This window comes from Thermobia domestica, chromosome 15, assembly GCF_964235325.1.
Source record: "Thermobia domestica chromosome 15, izTheDome1.hap1.1, whole genome shotgun sequence".
Lineage (NCBI taxonomy): Eukaryota > Metazoa > Arthropoda > Insecta > Zygentoma > Lepismatidae > Thermobia > Thermobia domestica.
The window spans coordinates 196,071,291-196,089,944 of NC_137468.1; the positions used below are offsets into that span (position 1 = coordinate 196,071,291).

At 36.5% G+C, this 18,654-nt stretch overlaps 2 protein-coding genes across 4 annotated transcripts in view; one reads left to right on the plus strand and one right to left on the minus strand.

Annotated features, from left to right (window-relative positions):
- Positions 1 to 7,055: 7,055 nt before the first annotated feature.
- LOC145671783 (uncharacterized) lies at positions 7,056 to 12,311 on the minus strand. The gene has a single exon (XM_081740991.1). It carries the CDS (start codon positions 12,309 to 12,311, stop codon positions 7,056 to 7,058), a length of 5,256 nt encoding a protein of 1,751 aa, XP_081597117.1.
- Positions 12,312 to 16,028: 3,717 nt separating this feature from the next.
- Positions 16,029 to 18,654, plus strand: part of LOC145671790 (protein FAM117B-like) — a 70,002-nt gene continuing 67,376 nt past the window's right edge. Inside the window, exon 1 of one of the 3 annotated variants that reach the window (XM_081741004.1) lies at positions 16,029 to 16,431. In XM_081741004.1, the coding sequence (XP_081597130.1) occupies positions 16,134 to 16,431 (298 nt within the window). In that variant the 5' untranslated portion in view covers positions 16,029 to 16,133. Of the gene's footprint in view, positions 16,432 to 18,208; positions 18,407 to 18,654 lie in introns of those variants that run through there. The other 2 variants (XM_081741003.1, XM_081741005.1) reach the window with 2 other exon arrangements.

Consider the following 18,654-nt stretch of genomic DNA (forward strand, 5'->3'; position numbering starts at 1 on the left):
GTGCAGTCTACAGGTTTTCCAGTAACTACCTTAACGACAGGGATCTGAACACAGAAACACCGAAGACAGTTAAAATTCCAAATTCTCTCCCACCCGGAATCGAATCCAGTACCTCGTACACCAAAGGTGCATGCCATAGCCACTAGACCAGCAAGGAAGGCACCACTGAGCCACCGTACTCGCGTCTCCTGCAACGGTGTTAGGGGTTTCCGCAGAGTTTGAAAAAGAAATGGCAATCTCGGTTTCCCGAAAACACCTAGAAGAGATTAAAGAACGGGAATCAAAGTTTTAAAGAAAGCAGAAAAAAATCGATTAGCTCCAAACTTACAAGAAATAGAAAAATGATCAAGTGGAATGTTAGCTTCATAAAGGTTACATGTAATCCCACATAGGAAGTATTACAGCGCACATGTTGAAATCGGAAGTGGACGGGCACGGGGCACCGGTGACCCTAAAATGGAGTCCAAATGAATTACTAAAGTACAAGAAGTGGTTCCTCTCTACACCATTATATTTATTTATTATATTTAATTTTTAACATGTTTTGTTTATTTATTGTATTTATTAGTCATTGAGAGTGTAACGTAAGAGCAAAAAACTTTCTTCTCATTATTCAGACCCCCACCTCTGGTTTCTAGCAAATCCCCAAGAAAATGCTCTGTGATTCATTGTACATTTTGTTTTCCAAATCTATATAGATGTTTATAGTCATGCACATCAGAGTCTCTCCGAACTTTGTACACTTTCCTTCTTGGCTCCACATTCATAAATTCAGGCATTTCAATTCCCTCTCACACACGGTGAGACAAGTGAAACAGGGGCTGAGGTGGTTCACAAAATTTGTAGATTAATCTCAGCTGGTTGAGATTATATTCAACTTTATGCATACGAAAAGTGAGAAATCACAGTTTGATTCATAAGTTCCGAGTATTTACTCAGTTGCCTGAGATTAAACTCAAATGACGTCACGTCTCGCTTTATATGCATACAAGGGGTGATATGCATAAATATGATTAAGTACTAGTGAGTATAATCTCACCTCTTGAACGAGATTAATCTACAAGTGATTTTTTACTCTTAATTCGTTTGCATAAAAAGAACGAATAGCGAATGAGATTGTTCTCTCTGTGACACGCAGTTCCATCTCATGTGAACTCGGATTTGATGACGTTTCATACAGAAATGACGTTATGAAAGCGGTGTTTATTTCCTTCCCTTTTCTAAATAAGGAATTCAGAAGTGTGCAGCAAGTGAAAACATGTCAGTAAAATTAAATCAATTCTGTTATTTGTCCAGTACAAAAGCCGGACTTTTCTTCTGTTGGATTAGATTGATTGAAGTACGGCTACTTTCATTTAAATATTCCAGCGATATAAAACAGTGACTACCAGGCCCAGTGATGTAAATCTTCCGATTCATAAAAACATACGTCACTTATTACTGCATTCTTGTTTATGCGTAGTAAAATGTATTTGTAATAAATATTGTCTGAAAAAGTTTCATGAAATGAAAATCTAACGATTCTTCATTTCTGCAAAAAAATTTTCAAAAACTTCAATGTATTCTTCCCACAGAATTCACCTTTTATCTCACGAAATCATATTTTGTTAATTTAATACGCGTAAGGACAATGTTTTCTCATAGCTTTAAACGCAATAAAATCAAAGTATTTCTTCTTATTTTCTGTTACAAAAATAAACTTTATAAGAAACTGGAACTTTTATGTTTTATGTAGTTGTTATATTTCATTACATAGGCAGGCGTATATGTGATGAAATAGTGGGATTTTCTGTTTTGAAATAATTGATAAATTCAGAAAGGTTTATTTTCTCTTTCTTGTTACATTTTAAACAATGAAATGGGATATTTGTACTCTACGCACTCGATTTATCTTCCCTGCGCTTTATACACACACACATAGAGAAACATGTAAATTTTTATTTGCCAACTCGAAATATTAGAAAATTTTCCGGTTCCCGAAAGCTAATTGGAAAGTTATAATTTGTTGTCTAACTTTCCTTTACAGGAATTCAATTTTATAGCTCAATTTTATAGGAATTAAATTATATGTGCAGTTAAATATAGTGTAAAATTTTCCACCTAACATCGTTATACATAATATTCAAAATTTTCCAGGTTATGAAAAGCTTTTCCACTTGTTTTTACATCGTAATGAAAATTTTCCGATCTATGAAAATTCCTTTCACTTGTTTGTACAGAGAAATAAAACTTGCTGATTCGTAAATAGTTGTTTTACTTTTTGCTTCAAAATGATAAAAAATTTCCGACTTACACAGTTTTTTTTCAATTTTTCCATACACGAAGAATCCATACAGTGGATTTTTCTGTTTCTACTATGCATCATCAGCATCATTATATCAGAAATATTCCGATCTTACCAGCAGGTCACTTACCGCGGCTGAGAAACTGTCATGCTCCACGATCTTATATTAAGCTTTCCATCTTCACATACGATTTTTCTGTTTTGATATCGCCAATAGCCTGATTCTGTTTCTATATAGTCTAATTAATCCCCTCCCTCTCTTTCCTGCCACCATACCCTCTAGCACATCCCTCATGATACAGTTCCTTAACCAATATTCCAACCAGTTTTTCTTCCTCTTCTTAATAATATTTTTCTCCTTCCATTTCTAACACCCTCTCATTCGTTTTCCTCTCGGCCCAGCTATTTCCCTCCATTCTTCTCCACGCACATATTTCGAAAGCCTTCAATTGTTTCTCATCATTTTTGCATAATGTCCATGATTCTGCCTTATAAATGCAGTAAAATACAGTACACGAAGCATTTTATGAGTCTTTTTCAACTCTATTCAAGGTCCCACAAAATAGTATTTTCTTCATCCTAAAGGCTTCTTTCTCCATTTCTATCCTTGCTTTTATTTCACGTTCGCATATCATATCATCACTAATAATACTACTCAGATATCGAAAACTAGTCATTTGTTCTTTTCTCCCGCTCCTACTTCCATATTTGACACCGATCGCTTCGTTTCAATCACCATGGATTTTGTCTTTCTAACATTTATTTTCATCCCATATTCTTCAGAAGCCTTTCTCAAGTTTTCTACATCTTGTTAATTTTCTTTTTAGGTTCTGCAACAACAACTATATCAACCCCAAACTGTATAACCTCATCATTTCATCTCCTACCGAAATTTCATCTTCATTAGGTAGACTCGTTTCCGCTATCTCTTCTATATAGCTATTAAATAATGTCGGCGAAAATCTCTGTTGAACTCACCTTCCAATTACACTGTCCGTCTACTGTGCATGCACCAGCGAATTTCCATGAAAGATCATGAATAATTCTGATAATTTATATAGTATTTATAGACGAATACGTAATAGAACCTATATAAATAACATATATCATTCCTAAAAGTAACGAATACGGTAAACATAAAAACATCAATAGACATATTACATCAGGGCGAAATAGGCATAAATTTCAGACACTACAAAACAGATTTCATTCGTTCTTACCGCTGGTCTAGTGGCTAGCACGTGTGCCTTTGATGTATGGGATCCCCGGTTCGATTCCCGGTGGGAGAATTTTAATTGACCTGAATGTTTTTGTATTCGTGTTCCTGTCGATCAAGCTTAAAGGAAATGATTGTAAAACGTGCATAACCGAGTAGAAAATAAAGACAAATTACTCAGACACGTTCAGTGAATCAGTTAACTTAAAGACAAGGAACAAAGTGTCTATGGCATTTGTAAATTGAAAGGAACTCTTAAAGGTTAGTTCCAGTCCCACCAAAGTAACATTTTTCTTTTACCTGTTCTCGAAGTTTCTCTTTGTATTTCTATCGGATTCGAATAAATAGAACTTCGAATAGAGACCACGTTGGATTCATTTATTGAGTAAGCCTGAAATTCTTATAAGATATGGCTATGATTATTATTATTATTATTATTAGTTAAAGTACGAAGTTTCAAATCAGGCGATGCAGTATTTACGTAAACTAAATGATAATTTATTTGATATTATTAACTAGCCCATTATACATTTGCGAGGTTTTGCTTTGGGAAATGAAGTGTATACGACATTGAATAGTAAAAATATTACAATAAAAATATATTATTAAAAATATTGATTAAGTAACTGGAGTTAAACATGCTTTCCAGTAAGAATTATATATAGAGAGGATTTACTTTAAAGTGCGATGCAAACGAATATTCTAGTTTTAATCCGATTAGAAACCGATAACTTACACAATACTATTTACTTCATTAGTTCTATAAACCTTTATGCTTATTGTATTATAATTATCTTTAAAATTATGATTTTGTCATTTCAAAACGTAGAACGAGAAATGAATGTAATATTCTACCTAGGTATTTGTTAAGGAAACCTTTGAAACAGTGATGATTTCAGGGCATGACCTGTGGGAGAATTTGAGACTCTATCGATATAAATTCGTGGCCATATCTTTGATCATGCTCAAAGTGGAGTAATAATGTTCTATCAATTTCCTCTCATTCATATATTGACCATTACCCGGGGAGAATCTTCTAAAATCATCAATGCTTATAATTAGTTTTTCATTACAAATCAAATTATAATAATGAAATATTGAACATACTTAATATTTTGTTTTCAGGTAGATTTGCAATTCATATAATGTTCCCTTCTAATCGAATTTGAGAGAAAAGTAGTTGCCAAACATTTATTCCAAGTTTTCAGTCCTCTGATGAAAATAGGAACACACTTTTAAGGAAAAAAAACGAATACTTCGTACAGGGTTTGAACACATAAACTTATGATTGATAGACTATTGACCCAAGCCGCTCGACCAGTTCGTACGTCTTCACTGAGCTTCTTTAGACTTTTGTGTAAAGTAGTTTCCTGCTCCACAGTTTTTTTTGTGTGTGTGTGTGTTTATGTCGATATCACTATAAGTTTGTGGTGAATATTTGGGCGTTACAGGTTTTGTAATGCATAAAGGTCTTTTTCGTATAAACTAAATTCAATTTTACGTCCTAATAACTTACATGCAACAAGTTGAATCTGTGAAATGATTGGGGTTGGAGTGATCGTAAATGTTTTCATAGTTAGGAGCCTGGATATGCAAACCCGCTTAACGTGGTGATTTACTATTGTGAAATTTGGCACATGGTATGTTTAAAAATAAAGAGGGTGTTTTTTTTTGTATTTTTGTAATTATTATTTTTTATGTACGGAAATATACAGTTTTAAGTTTTGTTACAAATTATGTCATTGCCCTTAAGTTACATCTATGAAACTTTTGGAAGTTTTTAAATAGAATCACCTTAGCACATAATGTTACATGATATGGGTAAAAAATAAAAAGGGCACTTTTGATATTTTTGTAATTATTATTTTTTTGGTATTTTACATGTACGGAAATTTACAGTTTTAAGTTTTATTACAAATTGTGTCATTGCTCATAAGTTACAACTATGACACTTTTGAAGCTTCTTTTTGTAAAATCATTTTATTACATGCATGATATGGTTAAAAAATAAAAAGTGTGCTTTTGGTATTTTTGTAATTATTATTTATTATTCGTGTTTTAAATGTACAGAAATATACAGATCTAGTGTTGTTAACAGATTATGCCTTTCTCCTGAAGTAGTGATGGCCAATTCAAGAATTTTTACTTTCCGGATTCCGGAAAGTAAAATCGGAAAAATTCCTATTTCGGAGAAATCTGGAATTCGGAAAAAAAATCTGGAAAGTGAAATTTCTGATTTCGGAAAACTTTGGCCATCCCTAGTCTGAAGTGACAAACGTCACACTTTAAAAGTTTTTCAAATAATCATCTTAGTAAATATTAGGTATGCTTAAAAATAGAACTGGTGTAATGTGTAGTTTTGGTATTACCATAATATTGTATTTTTGTACTTTAACTATGACTTTCAACTTTTTTCCCAATTGTACCATCGCTTACAACTATCAAACTTTTGTAACTTTTTATAGGATTAGTTTGCATTTACTAGGTATGATTAAATAACAAAAAGGGATACCTTTTTTGTAATTATCTTGCGGTTTTGGGAATGGAAAATATAGGCCTAGCAGTGTAAGGGGTTGATTGATTATTACAAACCCTATCAACAGAAATAAGAAATAATAGACTAATGTACATAGATGAAAACAATAAACATATACACCAGTAATACTTCTTAGAATTACATAGATTTGCATACAATATGTTGTGTTCTATATTTCACAGTTCATTCTTTTCATTGATGATATGATGTTTTCTTTTAATTTTGATTTCAGTTGCGTAAGTCCGGGCTGCTTGCCTTGTAAGAGATGGAACAGGAACTTCCCAGATGATATTTTCAAAAGGTATCCAACAAAAGTCTTCATTTTCTGGCCAATAGAATATAGAAGGCCCAGAGCGATTCATGAATTGCACCAGGAATAAAACTTTTAAAACTCCGGAATTGTGATGCTGACTTTTTTCTAAATCACAAATTGAACGAGAGTTTCTCCGTGCTACTTTCAGCTAATATTTTTCACACTTCTTATATCTCAAATGGCCGGGGGCTAGAATGGCGTGACAAGATCTTAGAGTGGGAGTTAGAAACTTAAAACCTCCCTGGTTACACCACCATATTCTCATTCGAGAATACATTTTTCTACTGTGAAAAAAGGGGAAAATAAACTGAAAACATGGCCGACCACAGATGGGGGTAGCTGCAACCCCAGGATTTTCAAAGGGTATTCAGTTCTTGAAAATATTTTTCGAAACATACTAGACCTAATACGCTCTCACATACTACAGCATTTAATATTTTTGTTAGAAATCAAAAGATCTACACTTTAGAGGAATGAAACCTTTTTATTTCCAGCTATTCACTTTTATTTCCACAAAAGAACGTAACACAAGAAAAAATAGCTTCTACAAGCACCATGCGGTCACAACCTCCCTTTTTTTAGTCCTTCTTCTTCTTCTTCTTCTAGCAGCTGAACTGTAAACAAGGCACAAAGTTGCCAGCTCCTATTCCCAACATCCTCCCACCTTGAGTCACGTAAGGGAACTAGTGACTCAACCATCCCATCATTAAAACTGTGGATTACAATACGTAAAAAGAGACAATCTTTTGGGAGGTTTCACAGCTCTTCCAGTTCTAGTAGTGATAATTTGAGATTCCTTTTCACCTTCACATTGATCAGTTTCACTTCTCGGTTCTCGTACCACCAGTCTTCTCTTAAGTACATTCTGTTCAACAGCTTCTTCTGACCTGATTTCCAAAGGGAAGATACGTTGAAGAGGTCTCACCATCGTCCCCGCGCCGGTCTTTAGTCTCACCAGACGAACTTTTCCATCACGGCCAGGTATAAGTTCCACGACACGTGCTAGGGGCCATTCCAACCGCTTTAAGTTGTCGTTTCCCACTAGAACAACCTCTCCTACTTCTATCTTCTTACAATTTACTCTGGTTCTCCAATGTTGAACCAACTGTCCCAAATATTCCTTTCGAAACCTGCTGCGTAAAATCTTCCGTATATCCTGAATGTATTTCAGTCTTCTTCGTAGACTCCCCGCTTCTATGACATCAATGTCAGGTACTCCAATTTCAGCATTCTGTTGTAGGAACATTAGAGGAGTTAAAGGCACAAAATCAGAACTTTCTTCCGAAACGTATGTCAAAGGACGGGAATTTATAACTGCTTCACAGTCACAAAGAATTGTGTTAAATTCTTCATAAGTCAGGGAAGCTCTTCCAAGTACTCTTCTCAACAACTGTTTCATTAGTCTAATCAGACGTTCCCACCAGCCGCCCCACCAAGGTGATGTGGGAGGAATAAATTTCCATTTGATACGCTTCGTAGTGGTGTACGCTTCTATCTTCTCCCACTCGAGTTTGTCTAACAAGCTCTCTGCACCGACAAAATTGGTACCATTATCACAGTAGATTACTGATGGACGTCCTCTTCTAGCGACGAATCTCCGCAACGCTTGAAGGAAATCGGCCGTTGACAATCCAGATACTAATTCTAGATGTACCGCTCTATACACTGCACATGTGAAGATACAAATCCATGCTTTCTTGCCATCTCTTAGTATTACTGGACCCGCCATATCCAATCCTGTGACTTCAAAGATTGCTGATTCCTTAACTCTATCTTCTGGTAAGGCCACGGGACAGGTCTCCATCTTCTTGGCGTTGTATCTTCTACAGACGACACACCTTCTAACAACGGATCGAACGCCTTGCCTTCCTCTTATAATCCAGTACCTTTCTCTGAGAAGACTCATCAGACCCTGCACTCCAACGTGACAAGATTCTACATGTTTGTCATGAATCAACCGCTTGACCACAGGATGTGTATTTGGTAATACAACAGGATACCGAAACACTTCTGAATCTGAAAGCTCTACAATTTTCGTCTTCAGCCTAACGATCTGATCTTTGTCTTCAAATGGGCATAGTGACTTCAACTTTTGGTCTTCTACGCCGTCGAATGACTCTTTCTGAACGAGTTTAAGGACTGTTTTCTCAGCAGCTGTCACTTCTTCCACCGATAATTCTCCTTGTCTCCTTTTCTTTCCATTACGACAATTGAAGATGAATCTCTTGATCCAACCAACCATGCGGATTATCTGTTCATATTTTGAAAAACGGCGGTAGTACCAATCACGGTTTTCTTCTTTGGCATTAATCATTACAGATACAATGTTTTTTCTTCTTTCTTCTGAGATTATTTCTTCTTGATAAGTGTACTTCTGCTCCGGCCACTCTTCTATTGGTCGTCTTAACCAGTCTGGACCCTCCCACCATTTTGACGCAACTAACTTTTCAGGTGAACATCCTCGTGAGGGCAGATCAGCTGGATTCATGGTTTCTGGAACAAATCTCCAACACTCGTTGCCTGAATTGCTTAATCTTCTTATTTCTTGTATTCGATTCCACACAAAGGTATTCCATGGCATATCCCGCTTAATCCATGCTAAAACGGTGGTAGAATCTGTCCAGAAATAAATTGGTACATCTTCAACATCCAATGTTTCTCTCACTGTAGTAGCTAACCTTGCGCCAATTGTAGTTGCCAGTAATTCCAGTCGAGGAATGGTTAACTTCTTCATCGGAGCAACCCTGCATTTCGCCTGCATTAATTGCACCTTCACTTGTCCTTTTTCTTCAGTTCTGAGAAAGACAGCCGTAGCATACGATCTCTCACTAGCATCGCAGAATGCATGTAGGCTCCAATTCTTACAATCTCCAGCAGCCCATCTTGGAAAGACAAGTCTCTTTAAATGAGGCAACTCTTTGATCCATTGTAGGAATTTCTTCTCAACTTCCTTTGGTACCGCTTCGTCCCAATTTACCTTCGATGACCATACTTGTTGTAAAAGAATTTTCGGGCTTAGCGTTACTGGACACGTGACACCAATAGGATCAAATATTCTGTTAGCAAATGACAAAATTATTCTCTTCGTGACAACCGCAGGTTTTGTATCCTCAAAACATTCTGGTCGTAATTCCAACACATCTGAAACAGTTTCCCATTGTAGGCCAAGTACAGGAACTCTATTCTCTTCTAGTGTGTTTTCTAAAGAGGTATGCTCCCACCCTCGAAGTTCGAATTTTGCTTCCGCCATTAAGTTCGTGGCTTCTTCTCTAAACTGACGAAGCTCATCTTCATTTTTGACACTAGTGACACAATTATCTACATAAAAACTATTCAATAACTTCAAAATGACTTCCTTAGCATAACTACTCTGACCCTCATTACACTTTTGTAGTGCTCGCCTAAGATGATGCTCTATTACGGCTCCCAACAGGAAAGGACTGCAACTCACGCCAAACACTACTCTTTTGTGACGATATATTTTTATACCACCTTCTCCATTTATCCAAAGAAATCGTAAATAGTCTCGGTCTCTTTTACACAGGGAAATTTGTAGAAACGCCTTCTTAATGTCAGACACAACTCCCAACTTGTTCAATCTAAAACGTGTCAGAATCGCTGGAATAATTTCTATCAAATTGATTCCTTTCTCCAAACACTGATTTAAAGATGGATGATTTTTCTCTCTCGCTGAGGCATCAAATACTGGACGGATCTTCGTCGTACTACTAGTCATCTTAACAATATGACGATGAGGTAAGTAGTAGCCTTTCTTCTCTATCTCTTCCGCAGGAACTTCCTCTACGATGTCTTCATCTTCCCACTCTTTCAGAACCTTCTCGTACATTTCGTAGTAGTTTTCAGCCTTCAATCTAACAACTACATTCTTCAGTCTTCTTTTACAGGTATCTATGTTGTTGGGGAGAGGTGGATGTTCCATTAGCCAAGGCATTTTTACTTCATACCTCCCGTCAGCGTTAATGGTCGTTGTCTGGTTAAAATATTCCATTACTTCCTGTTGCGCCTCCATTTTCGTTTTCTTTTCCGCTGGATCGGTTATGCCTAAAACATCCAATTTCCACAAGTCTGAAACAGGTGTTGATTTGCAAAACATCGTTGTGACTTGCATTGTAGAAAACCTAACAGAATCCTTCCTGTTTATTTTTCCCATTAAAATCCAGCCGAGCAATGTCTCCATAGCAATCACGCCAACTTTCAAAGTAATTCTCTTACCTGTGAAAAGTTTACCGGCAATGTCCGCTCCTATTAAAATTGCGATTGGGCCAGGTTGATTATCGGATATTTCTATACCCATTTCCCGTAACTCTGATAACCAAGGACCATCTATGATTGATGTAACACTATTACAAATAACATCCTGATTCAGTGCTTCAAAATTACATGCATAATCACCATTGAGGTTGGTTAGCCTAACTCGAAAACAGTCATGTTCACATGGTTCTGAAAATACACCTCCAAAAAGAGCGTGCGCTACAGTTTCTTTTCGTAATACTTCATAGTTCATTTCCCGCGCTAAGCTAGTACAGATATAAGATCGCTGTGAACCAGTGTCTATAATCGCCCTGACGTTCCTTTCTGAATTCCGCCCTCTCACTTTTACTACCAATGTTTGTAAAAATGTTTCGGAATGTTCATTGTTTGTCAGTGTGTTTTCGATAACATGCTTCACATGAGTCTGTTTATCACCGTTACTTGACGCATTCTTAGATTTATTTCTGCCACTACACATAACACTAACGTGACGCCCCTTGCATGCACTACAAGTCAACTTAGCATAACATTTTGAACTCTTGTGCGAATTCTTAAGGCACCGAAAACAGCATCCCTTTCCCTTCAAAATGTTTATTTTTTCCTCGTATGCCCAATTACAGGCTTTTACACAGTTTTCACTTGCGTGCGATTGATCACAAAAAATGCACTTTGCACTATTTTTACAATTAACTAATTCAGCGGCAGTTGGTACAAAATCGGAACGATTACTGCGTTCTTTCTTTTTCTTTCCCACATTACTGGTGTCTTGTATATCAAACCTGGACACAGCAAGAGCTATTCTTTCTTCATTTTCTACTTCTTTCCGCAAAAATGACATAAAGTCTTCCAAACGTTTTTCTAAAGTTGCGTCTGCACTGTTTGTACTGTCCCTCTGCCACGTACGCAATAGTTCAGCAGGTAAGCATGACTCCACAAGGGGATACAGCATGGCAGCACATTTATCTGTTGTGACACCTAAAGTACTTAAAGCGCGAAGTTGAGATTCCAACTTGTCATACAGGTCTATCAATTCTAGATTACCATTGTTACTTAGATTATGAAACACTAGCTTTAAAAGTTCACGAACATATACCTCTACTAACATATCGTCACGTCCAAAACGCGCTTTCAAACCCTGAATAACCTTCGGGTAGTTATCTTCACACAGGGGAAAACTTTCTACGAACTGACGTGCACGTGTGTTCGGTACAATAGCTTGAATGAGATATTGGAATTTGTCTACATTAGGAATCCGTTTATCTTCGTCTATGCGCACAAACTGTGACCAAAACGGAAGCCAGTTTTTCAAATTACCATCAAATTTCTTAATTTCCACTTCTGGGAGTTTAAAGTTTCTTTCACTACTCGTGCTACCACTACTCTCGTTCGTTTTACACGCATGCAACGTAGCCTCAACCTTGTTTTTAATTTGGTAGAATTTTAAAGAATACTTATCTGCTTGCTCCGTTTCTTCTAGTAGTTCTTTCTCGCTCCAATTATCTTCTATTGCTGATGTCATTATCTTCTCATCTATCTCCTTCATTTTCATGTATTTCTCTTCTAACACTTGAAATGTACCACTAATATCACTTTCGTTTTTAAGTTCTGCGCTACACAGTTCCGAACAGTTCGTATGCAACCTAGTGAATGCTGCTCTCAAGATTTTACGGTGTTTTTTCATTTCCTCCATGGTCTATTGTGTCCTGTCACGGTCGCCAGATGTTAGAAATCAAAAGATCTACACTTTAGAGGAATGAAACCTTTTTATTTCCAGCTATTCACTTTTATTTCCACAAAAGAACGTAACACAAGAAAAAATAGCTTCTACAAGCACCATGCGGTCACAACCTCCTTTTTTTTTAGTCCTTCTTCTTCTTCTTCTTCTTCTAGCAGCTGAACTGTAAACAAGGCACAAAGTTGCCAGCTTCTATTCCCAACAATTTTTATATTAATACTAGGATTATAGTTTATTTATTGTACTTAGTAAGGATAGTGCTTAAATAATTGTTGTGGTACGTGATGTACGGTCCAAGGATCTTATAAAACAGAGGATCTGCCCTTAAAACAAAATCTTGAAGCCATAGTCACAGTTTCGCCACCCCTGCTCTGCCCACTCCACCCAATAGGATCGCAATGTTTTGAGCCAACAGTCATGGCCGAAACGAAAGTAGCTAATCACACGATAACGGAAACGAGAGTAGCCAATCAGACGTGCCGATGCTCGTTTTTTTTTTGGCTTCATCGATTTAATAGGATGACTATACATATGGGCAGATCCTCTATTTATAGCATTCTTGATACGGTCAGTGACGTATTTAAGGGAAGCTATTGGGCTTGATCTCCCGCGAAATAAGTTCGTTAGTTTAGGAAACTTCATTAAAATTTGTCGGCACCCAAAAGGAAAAATATAAGTATTTATTCACGTGTTGTGCATAGCCCTCCCCTTGAAACAAAATCCTAAATACGCCACTGTATACCGTATTATGTGTACACGTGCATCAAAGTGTGAGTGTATTCGTGATTGTGCTTGTGTATCAGTCTTTCGCCCCCACTTGGAATTGGTGTCTTGCTCGTCCTTGCAAAAGATCCTGCGGGCGTCCCTGACCGAAAATATTCCATTTTTATTAAATATACCTAAAACTGCATTTCAGGAGTGTCAGTTTTCGGTGTAGGAGCCCGGAATCCCCGCTAAACCTGAGTTTTATTTCATACCCCGAAATTTCCCGGTCGTGAACTGTAAAAGCTCCCGTATTCTTTTTCAAAGCCCGGCGCTCTTTTTCTCTAATTACTAGCTGAACCTGCGCTGTTTACTCCAGCGCATCATTCTGATGTGACCAAGGATATGAAAAGATAGGGGAACGCAAGACATCATGCCACCCCCTGTGCCTATCTATACCAATTGTATTTTTTTAGGAAATGGAGGGACGCCATAGATATTTTCTGGAAGTGGGGAACGGCGTCCTCCTTCGTCCCCCCCACTTTTTACCCTTAGTGACCAGCATTTCTTTCAGTCATGTTTTTGGGGTCAGTTCCTCCCGGAGGAGATAAGGTTAATATGTACTAGAATAGAACCAGTAGTGGGAGGTAAATAGTTTCAGAATACAATAAATAAATAAATAAATAAATAAATAAAAATAAACATTTTATATTGCTACTTTACAAGTGTTCTAAAGCTCGTGCTGAAGCTATTGTTTTTTTTCTTTTTTTTTTTTTTTAAGATTTTACATTTTTAAGATTTTACATTTTTGAGATTGGTGCTACCTTGTGTTTGTAACTGCCACCTTGGAACAGAAAAGTGACAATTAAACAAGAATGTTATAAATAGAGAATCTGTCTATACGTATTTTCATCATATAAACTCAGTCAAGCTAAAAAAAAAAAAAAGCATTGTCTGAGCCAGCACGTCTGATTGGCTACTCTCGTTTCCGCCATGATTGTTGGCTCGAAACATTGAGATCTTAGTGGCGCGAAGCGGGCAGAGTAGATGTGGCGAAGCTGTGACGTATGGCTTCACGATTTTGTTGTATGGGTAGATCACCTATTTTTTAACATCCTTGCAATTAAACGTGTTGTTGCGCGTACCAGTGTTGTCAGATGGCGGGAAATTTCCCACAAAACGGGAAATTCTTAGCATTGTTGCGAATACGGGAAATTCTGGTTGAAAATGGGAAATTCTGTTAACTTTTCTTCCTTTACATATCGTCTTTTTTTCACTCCTTATCTTCATCTCTTTTTAGATAAAATAATACATGGATTGGAAGCTTCTTTGAAGATCAAAAGAACCAGAACAGCAAGACATGTTTATAAACCGAACCAAATGGAACTGATTGTTAATCGCGCCAATATGTATATTTCTCCCTATACCAAATAAACTACAGATAGAAAATAGAAGAATAGCCCTATAATAGATTTGTCTTCCCGTAGGAAAATATGTACTTCTGGCTGTTTGTTCATAGTTATTTGATTTTAATTTCAAGTTATTAATATAATGATTAATTAATTAATCATTAGTGAGTAATTAATTAATCATTAATGAGTAATTAATTAATTATTGATGTTCCTTCTTGGCGGGAAATTTTGCAACCTATCGGGAAATTTCAGGGCTTTGAGCGGGAAGTCTGTTATTCTGAATCTGACAACACTGGCGCGTACTTCAGAAAAACCTAAGACAAGTAGGTGTAGGCTTTGTTAATACGTAGTTTTAGAGTGCCCCCACCGGTACACGTTTTCAGAAAGAAACATTGGATATGACCATGGATCTTCTTCCCGCTTCCTCAGTATATCCATCCATATCTCTTTATACACACAAGTGTAGGAAAGGAGACTCACAAAGGGAGTGCATTCTATAGACAAACATATAAACGTACTATTTTAATGTATAGATATTGAGGTGAGCTTGTTGCAAACTTAGAGAAGTGACAAATGATGTAAAATGGATTTTTCCCCATACAAATCTATATCCGTTCGAATACACCTCATTGCGTTCCTTGAGGTCTTTCAAGTTGCCATCATGCAATAGGTTTTGTCATTCAGATTTAAGCGGACGCCTGCTATGTCCGTCAACCCGCCATACGTAACGCATCTACTGGTTGCCTAACACAAGGACATGAACCTTAGCTTCGCCCTAGCAACAATGTTAATCTTATGGGCTCAAAACGACCCATAAAATGTTAAATAGAACAATAACGGCAGTTTTAATTTAAATTAAAATTAGAATGGGCAGATCTACACAAAATTTGAAATAGACTATTGAAAAACAGCGCGTTTCTGGAGCTTGTGGCTTCCGAAATCTCATTGTCAAAGGAATTGAGCACAAACATACAAATGGAATTGATCTTAAGCATATATTTTTTTCTTGACCACAAACATTTTAGTACAAAGATAGTTTGTATGCGACGCTCATGACCGTACGCAGAATTTAAAAAAAAAAAGAAAGAAAAAAGAAAATGAAAAGCTTGTAAGTTATAAACTTGTTTATCTTTTCAGAGTAATAAATTGTAATATATATCGTAAATTATTTCTTAATATGTATCCCGTTTGTTTTCTTTTCTTTTCTTAATCTGATCACTCAAATCAACGATAAACTTAAAGAACCGATTGAATGTAAAAATATAACAAGATGAAAATAATAAAAATAACCATCAAAAAACTTTTAAAAAACAATGTATTTGCCTATTAAAACTGTTATTACTAATTAACGTAGATAATTTAGAAGCCGAGCGTTTACTAAGCATTGCTTGTTACTTTCATTGTTCTAACAAATTTGAATGGATTCATGTAAATATTGAGCCAACGAGAATTGTCATCTGCATTTTCTTGCATGGGACACCAGTTAGCTTATAAGCCAATAAGGAATGATGTAGTGGTCACGTGATGTCAAAAGAGTCGCTTAGAACAGCAGAAGATCGTAAATGACAAGACGTGCGTGAAAGTAACTGGACTGGAGAGTAGAGTAGTTGTTCAGGGAGGACGGAGTGCTCGTGTACGTTTATGGATGTGTGGTATTGTTTGAATGTGTCATTTTAACGACATATCATACTGCATTTTTCGCGAAACTTATTTCCGTACAACACATGACAAAATGTCGGGACAGGGATCACAGCGGGTACGCAAATCCTCTCCCTGCCCTGCTAAGCAAGGGCCTATGAGAGCTACGCTTCCTATGTCTTCATTGATGAGACAGGGAAGCAATATAAGAAAGAGTCAAAGCGACAGCCCCACCATTTCTCCACCATCTGCTTGGAAAACAAGGTCTTCTCCAGATGCTACTTTATCAGGTCAAAGGAGTCCTGGGTCGTTAAGCTATAGAGGTATGAGGGACATTTTTATCTTAAAAAATTATCGAGAAAATCTTGATCTGGGATTAGGCGACTCCGCGATCCTATAGAACAAAAGAAATCATCAATCCGTACTTACAGTAGGAATCCTAGATTTTTATTTTCGCGTATTTGTAGGAGCCTAGGCGAAATCTTAGGCCGTGACACGAAATTAAAAGTTCTATAATAATAAATAAGGTCATGGTTGTAGAATGGCACATTTTTTATGTGTGTGTGTAGAGTGTGTGTATTCATAGTTGTATTTACACATTCTATTTTCTAGTCCTAAGTGTACTATTGACATTTCGGGTAAGTGTAAAAATGAGAAAAGTAAAGAAAAATATACCGGTGAGGAAGTATTAATTCGTCAACACATAGAAGGCAGACTTGAATTTTATAGAATTAAAGTATTAAAGAAGAATAGTTTAAACTGTGGTGTTTGACAGGATTATATACTTGTTGCAAATAAGTAACCTCAGAACCTATTTACATTGGACTAAAAGAACTAGTAATTTTCACTCTAGAATTCTGTGCCAATAAAGTAAATAGTACGTGTACTGATCGTCAAAGTTGAAAAGTCGTAAAGAGGTACTGTGTATACTTCATTGATGATTACAGTGATGAATGGATTCCATAGTCATGAATGTTATTTTTTCTCAAAATTATTCGTGTAACTGAAAAAAAAAAATGCTAAGTTTACTTAAGTTGAAGGTCGTACTCAGGAAGAGATTTGAGTACTATTACGAGCCAGACTCTCCAGAAATAGAAATTTACACTTGGTAAATTGTAACATTGTTACTTGTGATCCGTTGGAAGTAATCCTACCCCATTAGTGCCCAATTATTTCTCACATTATATTTTAAATGTATTCGTGTGCATATAACTTTAGCTTTTTTTTTTTTTTTTTTACTGGAATAGCGTGCCTAAACCAGGATTATTCTTCAAATCAAAACTGTATGCGCGAGGAGATTTATCTAAGTGCAACATTTACAGTTTTTAGAAATCCTTTATTTTATAAGTTTAAACGAAATATCTTAACATGGGTGTCACTAATGTGAAACGTCGACGCCCTGACTTCAATGCGTGCTTTCAGTGGATGAGTGAAGAGATTTTGTCATTTCCGCCTTCAACCTAAGTGCAAGGATGTAAAGCATTATTGGTTCCAAGCAATACGTCTGCTTCCTAAACCATAGGCTGGTGTGTGTTTCACTGTTTCCTTCCCACACTTATCTTCGATCTATTTGCTCTTTGAACTTCCTTGTTTCAGAAACTTAAAAAAAAAAAAAAAAAAGGTTGCAATTCTCTCTTTCATGTAAGATATGTATTTTGTCAGTCAACCATTAGTACAAAACTATAACATAGAATTGATGAGTAAGAAAACAAATAAATTTTAATGAACAGACAAACGTTAGAATGAGATAGAATGCATACGTTGCAAAAATATCGATGTAGTCTGGTGCTATGAGAAAGTAATGGTGTTGTTATTGAAAATAGGCTATATAAGTCAGCTGATAACACTGAGAGTATAAAAGTGTATGTCCCACTAACCACCAAAATAAATTATAATGGGAGGAGGAAGGTGTCACTGGGCGACTTTTGGATGACTGTCGACTCTATGGGATCACTGAATCCGAACTCCTCACGATCCTTCCACGAATCCTCCGAGGTGCCGCAGAAATGTGGATTGACAACCATTTACACCAGAATGTTTACCTCTGGTGAATGGGGTCCTTGGTTCGATCCTCGTCAAGTAAATCTATGGTAAACAACATCGTGTCCGTGTTTTTTTTTTTCAGGTTACTCCCGTTTCCTTCCACATAATCACTTCACGTATTTTTCCATCATCATTCACTTTTCTTAATCATTGTCTCCCTTAGCCTAAAGGGCATGATAGTGGGACGTTAAACTGAGAGATTTCCTTTTCTGAGAGAGATGATCTGCGGCGGTCATGCCTACTGTGAAACGAAAGGTAACTTGTTGCATTTTTTTTAACTTGTGCTTTGATGGAGATCAATCATTGTTCAGGTCGAACTATCTTTTGTCCATAAATCATGGAGAATGGAATATAAATATTCGATAATTGTGTGTGCTCTTCCCGACCTTTATATTAAACAAACAAGCAAACAAAAAGTTCCTAATCTGGGATTTAAGATAACGTACCCTAAGTCAGTCAAAAGATAAGCATTATGAGTTCCATGTGCAGCTTACAGAGCTTCT

Coding starts and splice junctions, on each gene's coding strand:
- LOC145671783 (XM_081740991.1), bottom strand. CDS start 12,311: ATGGAGGAAATGAAAAAACACCGTAAAATCTTGAGAGCAGCATTCACT.